General features: G+C 36.1%; 2 protein-coding genes across 3 annotated transcripts; both read right to left on the bottom strand.

The window, feature by feature from the left end:
• Positions 1-1,748: 1,748 nt before the first annotated feature.
• On the bottom strand, positions 1,749-7,082 carry LOC311301218 (uncharacterized protein). 2 transcript variants are annotated; one of them, XM_084426183.1, is made up of 8 exons: positions 6,951-7,082; positions 5,193-5,324; positions 3,415-3,504; positions 3,040-3,127; positions 2,847-2,946; positions 2,327-2,627; positions 2,180-2,228; positions 1,749-2,091 (listed from the first exon to the last, which is right to left on the bottom strand). In XM_084426183.1, the coding sequence occupies exons 1-8, from the start codon at positions 7,026-7,028 to the stop codon at positions 2,051-2,053; spliced, it is 879 nt and encodes a 292-aa protein (XP_084282309.1). In that variant the 5' UTR covers positions 7,029-7,082; the 3' UTR covers positions 1,749-2,050. The 2 variants fall into 2 exon arrangements, with proteins under 2 accessions (XP_084282309.1, XP_084282308.1); XM_084426182.1 differs by having other exon boundaries at positions 1,982-2,091; positions 2,180-2,627.
• A 353-nt stretch (positions 7,083-7,435) lies between these two features.
• efcab12 (EF-hand calcium binding domain 12) lies at positions 7,436-9,934 on the bottom strand. Its single transcript, XM_084426181.1, has 6 exons — positions 9,731-9,934; positions 9,463-9,616; positions 9,275-9,363; positions 8,474-8,675; positions 8,197-8,356; positions 7,436-7,774 (listed from the first exon to the last, which is right to left on the bottom strand). Exons 1-6 carry the CDS (start codon positions 9,920-9,922, stop codon positions 7,555-7,557), a joined length of 1,017 nt encoding a protein of 338 aa, XP_084282307.1. The 5' UTR covers positions 9,923-9,934; the 3' UTR covers positions 7,436-7,554.
• Between the last annotated feature and the right edge of the window lie 129 nt (positions 9,935-10,063).

Below are 10,063 nucleotides of genomic sequence, written 5' to 3' on the forward strand. Positions count from 1 at the left end.
AGGAAAGAAAAGATAAACAAACAAAAAAGAGATAGATTATGACATGGGTCACAGACCACAGTAAGATTTATTGGCTCTACACAAAGGCCTGAAATATTTTGATATTGTTGCCAGGGTGTGTTACCATAGTAATCCACCCACCAATAGGACTGCTGACACACCTTAATCAGATCTGCTCTGAAAACCCCTGTCCACCCCTTTGTCTTAAACCAGCACACTAAAACACATTATATTGGACAGTACAATTGCACAGTACAAAGAAATATCTGTATCATGGTTATTTTTGGGTGATAGTGCAGTTGCAATTCTGACTAAGCTAAGGAGGCACATACCATGCATTTTGATCTAAGAACGCGCACACACACACACACACACACACACACACACACACACACACAATTCTCCTCATTCTAACATACTCTGACCGATTTGTCTTGCATACTCATGCCAGCTTAGTAACACTCAGAGTGTGTGCCTTTCATAATTACAAATTCTTATTTATTTAACCCATGCTGCTAAATATACAAAATCTTAGGCTGTATATAAAACACAAGTAATAAATGTGTAGATCATCCAATAATTTTCATTTTCTAAGGTTATTATAAAGTTTGTTTACTGACCATTAGAAGTATTCCTCCATGCATTATTTACAACAAATCAAAGTGGATAGATAGATAGATAGATATATAGATAGATAGATAGATAGATAGATAGATAGATAGATAGATCTGACACATCTGACCCGCGCACACGGTTGCTGTAGGGAAGATACCGTATCTTACTTGTCCCGTCGCGGTCTTGTCCGTCTCGAATGCGGCTAGAATTCCTCATCGTCCAGGTTATAATAAAGAACAGCGGGCGGGCACGGGCTTTTGTGGAAGAGCTTGTGGTTGTCCCCGTTGGTTCGCGGAAACATTGCTTTAGAAGCGCACCGGTACAGGATTTGTGTGCGCGTTTATAACAGACGCGCGTCTAAAAACAGCCACATGGGAGTCCCAGACTTCAGAGAAGCAGATTGAGGGCAGAGTAACGCCTATAACGCTCACACACACTCATTATGTAATTTCAGATGAGTTGCTTTACAATAGTTTAATTAAAATGAGCTGTAGATAATGAAATTCAGTGCAACATGTTTCTCTCTCTACGCCTATTCTAATCCACTTACAGAAACTGAACTGCACACACTGTTCCATCTTTTAAATTCATTAGCAGTAATGCACACTTCCATTTTGTCAACTTCAAGAACCCAAGGGCAAAATGTGATGATAATGCTGCCATTTATCAATCAGTGAGGGAAGAAATCTCAAAGCTGATAATTTATCAGTCACTATCACACAGAACATTATACATTTTGTGTTGTCATTATCTAATGCTCATCATAGCTCTAACAAAACACTTTATTTATTCATTCTACGTAAATGAAGAAAAGTCACTATGATAAATAATATTCCAAAAGTATTTGGATAGTTCAGCTACACCTAAAAATGTATGAATGCCATACACTCCACCCAAAAATGAAAATCCTGTCATCATTTACTCCTGTCGCTCCAAACCTGCATGACTTCTATGAAACACAAAAGATATTTTGAAGAATATTGGGAAGTGGGAACCAAACAACATTAGAGCCCATTGAATGGACAAAAACACTGAGACAGATCCTACAAAATGAGGTTTTGGAACGGCACTGTAAGTGGGTGGAGACGGAGTATCCCTTTACAGCATATAACACAAGTAAACATTTCAAGCAAAACATTTCACAAAAATTAATTTATTTAGGTTTTAAATTGTCAAAATTAAGACTATGTATTTAGACACTTTGTAGTTGTCTTCAGTTCAGAAACTGTTCGGGGCCACTGTTATGTTTTATTAGATTTGATATACTTCACTGCATCATTTTCATAAAAAAAGAACCACATTGTGGTGCTGAGATTCCTATCATATAAAGATATATATTCAATGTGTAAGTGTTCGGAGGGAATAGTGGGATAACATGACCAGATCCTTCTTTTGCTGTGTCATAAAGTCCCTTATGTTGGAGAGGATGGTGGTTTTAAAGGTAATCATCATAGCCAGATTCCTCCTCGGTGCCAGCTGTAAATATAGAAACATGTCTGCCATATTTAGTAGTGCTTAAGGAGAAAACTGAGTCATACAAATTAGATTTAGACAGAGGAGTTACCATTATTATGAAAAGTTTTCTTCATTCCAGCTGAGGAGTGATCTTTAACCTACAACAAACACATTTTGATATAAAAATGATATGAAACAGGTATTTACATACATTCTGGTATTTCATACAGTATATGAGCGATATGAGCACGCTTACAGCTGAATTTAGAGGGGCTGTGGGAGCGTGGTAAGATGGAGGGGGTGGAACCTCTGATGGAACAGCAATGGTGGAGGTAAAGTGTTGCATGCTAGAACTGCGATTCAACTTCAGCATGGCTGCCCTGGCATGAAGGGGAAGAGGTGGGAGGGGCCCTTTCCTCTGGGCGAGCGAGATCGACTCTTCGTTAACGCTGGAGAGAGTCTGCGATGAGTTATTTATTTGGCTGGACTTGCTCTCTGGAAGTGTTGCATCTGAATTAAGATGGTGTGGAACTCTGGATGCACTTCTAAGAGAAAACCTATACGACCAGAATCAGAACCCAAATATTCTACACTTAAAAAACAATTAATGATTTACTTTGAAACAATTCTCAGAAATGACAAAGAAACAGTAAGTAACATAATTTCATGTATGCACTAATCATTTTTTTATAACGTCGAAAAATCATGTTTTACAGTGTCTATGATGTAGAGCACAGAGTCTAAGGTTGCCAGTCTGTGTCTGTTTTGTTTCTCACCTCTTTTGCACTTCATGTCCTCTTAGACATTTGTCAAGCTTGTCTTTCCAATCAGAAACAGCCCCCACACTGTATCTGCGTGTGAGTCCCGAGTGAGATGCTGGAGAAGAGAGAAACAGCGGGTGTAATGGGGCTCGGATACACATTGTTCTTTATTTGATGTGATTTGTGAGGAGTGCTCAGAGTGGCAGACCTTTGTTGTCACTGATCTGCTTCTGCATAGCAATGTAGAACTGCTTGGCCTCACCTTCGTCCGCAAAGTTTATTCCTATCTGACACTCCTGCATGAACACACACATTTGGTTTCCATCATGATGAAGACTTTGCATTGACTTCTATTGTTCGGCTAACAATATTTCAAATACCCTAAGCCCTAAACCTGAATGTTACACAAATCTGTTAGCATTTTTTTTTAAATCACGATTAAGGCATTTAGTTTGCTTGGTTGGTCAAAACCATAATGTAGTCAAAACCTGATGCATATAAACACGCTACTGTGTGTAGCGAGATACTCTGAACAGTCTTAGAATTAGACTTGGAGTTTAAAAGCAATGCATTTGTCACTCACATCACCAGGAAAGGTGTGGAAATAAGCACAAGTTTCTGAGTACTCAAATGGTGTATACAGCTCCTGTTCCCATTGCAGCTTGGCCTTTTGCTGAGAGAAAGAGAAAAACCACAGTCACACAGAACCTGAGAGACGAGGTGGTACCAAAAAAGTAGTAGCATCTAAATAAGAAATGGGCTAAACATCCAATGTAGAACCATTGCACAATGAATTGAAATGGAAATAGGGCAGACAATCAATAAAGAGATTTCTGGAAAAAAGTGCAGAATGAATTAATGAATGAATGAATAATGCATGCAAATAAGCCCGTAGAGTAGAATCAGTACAAGCAAGCGTCTTTATATTGGAAAAAGGTTCTTTATTTTTAAAATGTTCTTCACACTAAGAACAATTTTTTATTTTAAGAACTGTTCACTGTAAGGTTCTTCGGCATCACTGTGAAACCCCCCATTTGGAACCTTTATTTATAAGAGAGTATGATATATATTAATGTCAGGGTAATGAGATTTGTGAGATTTATGTGATGCAACATCAGTGTTAAATATATAAAAACACATTCCGTGTATTGGTATTTGTAGAAAACCTTTAGAGAAATGTACACAAAATCACATATTAATTTAAAGGGTTAGTTCACCCAGAAATGAAAATTCTGTCAGTAATCACTCACCCTCATGTTGTTCCAACCCCGTAAGACCTTCGTTCATCTTCGGAACACAAATTAAGATATTTTTGATTAAATCTGAGAGCTGGATCACTCCTCCATAGGCTTCTAAGACACTATAACTTGCTGACCCAGAAAATGTATTAAAGACATCGTTAATATAGTCCAAGTGACTACAGTGGCTCAATCTTAAGTTTATAAAGTGACGAGAATACTTTTTGTGCGGAAAAAAAACAAAAATAACAACTTTATTCCACTATTCATTTCCTTCTCTCTGGGCCTCGAGTCTTTTCACGTAGTATAACTGCGCAGCGCATCTGTGTTGTACGTCACACGTAGGCTCACTATTGGCCGATGCTGGTCATGTGTGTGATGCGTGTGACGTACAACACAGAAGCACTACGCAGTTATACTACGTGAAAAAACTCGAGGCCCAGAGAGAAGGAAATGATTAGTGGAATAAAGTCGTTATTTTTATTATTTTTTTGCGCACAAAAAGTATTCTCGTCACTTTATAAACTTAAGATTGAGCCACTGGAGTCACTATTTTAACGATGTCTTTAATGCATTTTCTGGGCCAGCAAGTTATAATGCCTTAGAAGCCTATGGAGGAGTGATCAAGCTCTCAGATTTTATCTAAAATATCTTAATTTGTGTTCCGAAGATGAACGAAGGTCTTACGGGGTTGGAACAACATGAGGGTGAGTGATTACTGACAGAATTTTCATTTTTGGATGAACTAACCCTTTAATGTTTTGGTATTTAAAGGGATAGTTCCCCCAAAAATGAAAATGTTGTCATCATTTACTCACCGTCAAGTTGTTCCAAACCTGTATGAGTTTCTTTCTTCTGTTGAACAGAAACAACTAGATTTTGAAGAATGTGTGTAACCAGACAGTTGACGGTAAAATACTATGGAAGTCAATGGGTACCATCGACTGTCTGGTTACACACATTCTTCAAAATATATTCTTTTGTGTTCAACAGAAGAAAGAAACTCATACAGGTTTGGAACAACTTGCCGGTGAGTAAATGATGACAAAATTTACATTTTTGGGTGAACTATCCCTTTAATATAAGAATTCTATTATAAATCTGTAATATCTGTTAGCCTCACCTTAAGACAGTAGAGTCTCATGAATGTTGAATGAATGAATGTATCTTGCACCAGACATAAAACTCCAAAACTGTGACTTTTCCACTCCTTTTTCTCTGCAATTACCAACTGGACAATACCACATGCTAAAACCTGTAATGTACACAAAGAAACACACATATACATAAATATAGAGTGTGTCTCTAAAAATGCATGTTAGTGCATATAAAGTACATATTCACAGACACACAATATCGTTTTAAAAATACACATTCAACCACAAGTATCCAGAAAGATCCAGTTGCACCACAGACAGTGCGGTCAGCGGTGTAGTTGTGCCATGTCTTTTTGCCTGTACAAATTTGCAGTTTTGTCGAAATATGCTGTTTGCATAAGTTTGCATAGTTGAAAAACAATTGTATTACCCAGCCCTGGTTTCTACGGCTCTACTTGTGAATTATTAAAATAACCACCATGTGTTCTGTCTACAAACCAGAAAAACCAGTGATCAGTTAGGATCAGGATGTGTAAGGACAGCAGTAAAACATTATGAGCATTGCATGAAAGTTCCAGAAAAAGTGAAACAAATGCATGGAAAGAGCTAGAAAAAAGAACCAAGTGTTTTGATATCCCACTGGGTACTGAGTTGGAATTATAATCTTTAGAATAAGAAACTTGAAAACATATACAACACACAGTAATGTGGAATGCAATACAGACCTGAAACTGTTTCTTATACAGTACAGGTCAAAAAACATTACATTTTTTTATATTTTTGAAAGAAGTCTCTAATGCTTATCAAGGCTGCGTTTATTTGATCAAAAATACAGAAAAAAAGAAGAAAAAAAACGGTAATATTGTGAAATATTATTACAACTTAAAATAATAGTTTTCTATTTGAATATACTTTAAAAAATAATTTATTCCTGTGATGCAAAGCTGAATTTTCAGCATCATTACTCCAGTCTTCAGTGTCACATGTGACATCCAGTCTATCACATGATCCTTTAGAAATCATTCTAATATTCTGATTTATTATGAGTGTTGGAAACAGTTCTGCTGCCTAATATATTTGATGAATAAAAGGTTAAAAGAACTGCATTTATAAAAAAATTCTAATAATATACATCTTCTTTACAATCACTTTTGATCAATTTAACACATCCTTGCTGAATAAAAGTATTGATTTATTTAAAAAAAAAAAAAAAAAAAGAAAAAGACTGACCCCAAATTACTGACCAGTAGTATATATTGTTGTTACAAAAGATTTCTATTTTTAAAAAATGTGCTTTTTTTTTCTTTTTACTTTTTATTCATCAAAGTATACTACAAAAAGTATCACAGGTTATGAAAAAATATTAAGCAGCAGAACTGTTTCCAACTTTGATAATGAATCATCATATTAGAATGATTTCTATCAGCTTTGCATCACAGAAATAAATGATAATTTAAAGTATAATACATTGAAAACCAATTATTTTAAATTGTAATAATATATCACAATATTACTTTTTTCTTTATTTTTGATCACATAAATGCAGGCTTGATGAGCAGAAGAAACTTCTTTCAAAAACATTAAAAATAGTAATGTTTCCAAACTTTTGACCTGTACTGTATATTCTGAATCTCACCTGAAAATTATGTCATTGAATGACATTTTAAACAACACACACACACTATAGGCTAACAGTGAAATATGGGAATGCAATAACAGTAATTCCTGCACAATGTATGGTTTCAACTGATCAATTGATGTATAACAAAAACAAGTGAACTCACACTGCAATCATGACTAAGTAAACTGCAGAGAAGGCCATTCTCACGAGTCGACAGGAGCGGACTCAAAATCCGTGACATCTCTTCGTCCACTGTCTTCTACAGTGTGCCGTTTCTGTTTTTTTAAATTCACAGGTGTCCTGATCCATATCAAACAAATCAATCTGCTTTATATCTACTTCCTAATGCAAATTCATGACATCAGGAAAAACAACAGAGCTCTATTCACAAAACACACACACAAGTTATTTGTATGTTCATAATTCATTCTATACATAAAAAAAAAAAAAAACAGTTTGAAGAGAAGATTTTACATTTTAGAATTTATTAAATCAAACATGGCTACTTGAGTCTACTTTGCATCACATGTGAGAATATGTTGAGTGACAAAATAAAGAGAGCAGCACATCTACAGAAGTAGCCTATTTGAGTTTTTGCGTGCCACCATAATGGTGGAAATTAGCATTGCAGAAAGTCAAAACAACAATGTCATTGGACAATTCTTTTTTTAATGGAATATTGCAGTATTTTTTATAAATGATTTATCTTGTCGCAACTTCCGTTTCATGCCGACTTCATACAGACATTCAATACAGTCAAAAATGTTCTAGAGAGTGTACATCTTGCGAGCTTCAATATCTCCAGAGGTTGAGTATCCTAAATGATTTAAGGGCCAGTGTCCGGGACTTGGCGCTACAGTACGTTCAATACGCTGAAATAAAACCATTGCAGGAGAGTTTGTCACCACAGGCAGAAACAAGCGCACATGATCTTCCTTTCCAGGCCAGAAGGCATTAGGGTCCGCCCAGCGAATTGACTGCTTCTTCCTACAACACGTATACAGACATAACTCAATACAAACACTCTTATTTAAGGCATACACTACTGTTTAAAAGTTTGGAGTTGGTAAGATTTTTTAATGTTTTTAAAAGAAGTCTCTTATGCTCATCAAGGCTGTATTTATTTGATCAAAAATACAGTAATAAATGTGAATTTTTTTTTTTTACATTTAAAATAGCAGCCATTACTGCGTTCTTCGGTGTCACATGATCCTTCAGAAATCATTCTAACATGCTGATTTTCTTGTAATTTCTTATTATTATCAATGTTTAAAATAGTTGTGCTGCTTAATATTTTTTGTGGAAACCATATGTTTTCAGGTTCCTTTGATGAATATAAAATTCAAAAGAGCAGCATCGTCCTTGTCCCAATTAGTAGATTTATTCTTTTTAGTCATAGAGAGACTTACATCGCTTTGTGGCCCTTATTTGCTCCACCTTCAACTCGGTGTGTTTTGGATGTCCTGAGGGATGTCAGGCCTTGTTCTTGTCCACCCCAGCCTGACAAGTGACCTTTCCCTCCCAATTTGGAGCTGCTAGACAAGCTCATGTCACCAGGGTGCAGCAGGACTAGAGAAAGACAACATTTGTATTCTGCATGCTTTTTTTTTTACAATGGTTTAATATGTCATCTCGATATGTGCTTGTGTGTATGTACAATTTCTATGTATTATTAAAAAAACATACCTTTCTGTAGAGTGGCTTGGCTCACATTAAGCCCCTGTCGTTGGCATTGCTCTATAGATTTGAGGTATTCTCTAAAACAAAGTGTCCTGAAACGATCCACTTCTCTGCCCGTACTGCCACCAAGAGAAGAAGGGCAAGAGGTCTTGGTGGCTGCCAAAACTCTCCTCATGATCGCCAGCACCTCCACGTCCTGCATGCCCCTCTAGAAACATTCAAAGAGCTCTATTACAGATGTAACATAACTCAACTGACATAATTCAATACTGTAATTAATATTCTTTGAATACAAAAATATTAGTAAAAATAAATGTGTGATTATATAATTATAGTTTTAATTGCAGTGGTGGGAACATGGTACTGTGACGGTTTCTGTTGGTAATACAATACTTTAATATTTACCATGGTATTACGTGATTACCATATACTACATGTACCTTTGCCTACACTGTAAAAAATTTCTAACCCTCCCAAATCAAAAATTTCAAGTGACCGATAACATCTAAATTTTTCAATTGGCCCAAGTGAAATTCTGTAAATTTCAATTGGCCCAAGTGAAAATCTGTACATTTAATTTTATAATTTACAGAATTTCACTTGGGCCAATTGAAAAATTTAGATGTTATCGGTCACTTGAAATTTTTGATTTGGGAGGGTTAGAAATTTTTTACAGTATACTCCAAAGTATGTCAGTAAATACCATGGAATTATCACCAGTTGTTGGTATGACGAAAAGGTTTTTTTCAAGCATAATCTTAACAAAAATGGACTGTGATTGTTTTATATGTTTATGTGTTGCAGTACCTCATCATCTTTCTCCTCTAGTGAAATTCCATGTGTTGGAAGATTGTGTCTTGTCCAAGTCCCTTTCTCGTGGTCTGCGTTCCAATAACCTAAACATAAATACACAATACCTTATGCTGTTACAAACTGAAAGAAATAATGTTCATAATAAGAACTATTTAGTTTCTCCCTTTACCCCTTGACCATACCAGCGTTTGACTTGTGTTCTTCCCTTTCCTGATGCTTTCCGTTCCAGGCCAGGATCCCAGCAGCCAGGTTTTCCACAGTTACTGAGTTTCCATCTTCACTATTTAATGAGGACATCAGAACGTTCATCCGCTTAGGCTGTATGAAGAAGCCTTCCTACAAACCAAAACACACACTTTTTTACTCCTACAATGTTCTTAAATTTGTGCAAAATCAAAAATATTAAGAATAAATATATTGCCAACGCATAATGCATTGCACAATGCACACCTTCTTAAACAGAGCACAGAGGTCTACACGCTTTAATTTACCAGTCCCATACCAGTCCAAGAATTTGGAGAGATTGCAGGCTTCGCGAGCGCGCAGAAAGCTCTTCACTTCTTCAACTTCACGCATGAGCGCGCGCGTAGACTGTGATATAGAGACAAATGTAACAATACAGTAACATCCTGATCGGGCCATCAAATAAACAGTGCCCCCCATTTCTAATGCAATAAAATTCTAACTTTTTGTACGATTTTTAAGAGTGGCCTTTCTTTTAGCCACTTTTCTAGTTTGTACTATATCAGTATCATATTTCTTACAGTTGTTGTAACATCTAGT

Source organism: Rutilus rutilus (genome assembly GCF_951802725.1).
Source record: "Rutilus rutilus genome assembly, chromosome: 12".
Lineage (NCBI taxonomy): Eukaryota > Metazoa > Chordata > Actinopteri > Cypriniformes > Leuciscidae > Rutilus > Rutilus rutilus.

What these genes read in the sequence shown, in the direction of transcription:
- LOC311301218 (XM_084426182.1), bottom strand. Translation starts at nt 7,028, where the DNA reads ATGTCACGGATTTTGAGTCCGCTCCTGTCGACTCGTGAGAATGGCCTT. An exon ending in GCAGATCAGTGACAACAAAG is followed by an intron (nt 2,947 to 3,039) that starts GTCTGCCACTCT and finishes TCTCTTCTCCAG; the next exon opens with CATCTCACTCGGGACTCACA. An exon ending in GGACATGAAGTGCAAAAGAG is followed by an intron (nt 2,628 to 2,846) that starts GTGAGAAACAAA and finishes CTGGTCGTATAG; the next exon opens with GTTTTCTCTTAGAAGTGCAT.
- efcab12 (XM_084426181.1), bottom strand. Translation starts at nt 9,922, where the DNA reads ATGGCCCGATCAGGATGTTACTGTATTGTTACATTTGTCTCTATATCA. An exon ending in AGAACACAAGTCAAACGCTG is followed by an intron (nt 9,364 to 9,462) that starts GTATGGTCAAGG and finishes ATTTATGTTTAG; the next exon opens with GTTATTGGAACGCAGACCAC. An exon ending in AATAAGGGCCACAAAGCGAT is followed by an intron (nt 7,775 to 8,196) that starts GTAAGTCTCTCT and finishes TACGTGTTGTAG; the next exon opens with GAAGAAGCAGTCAATTCGCT.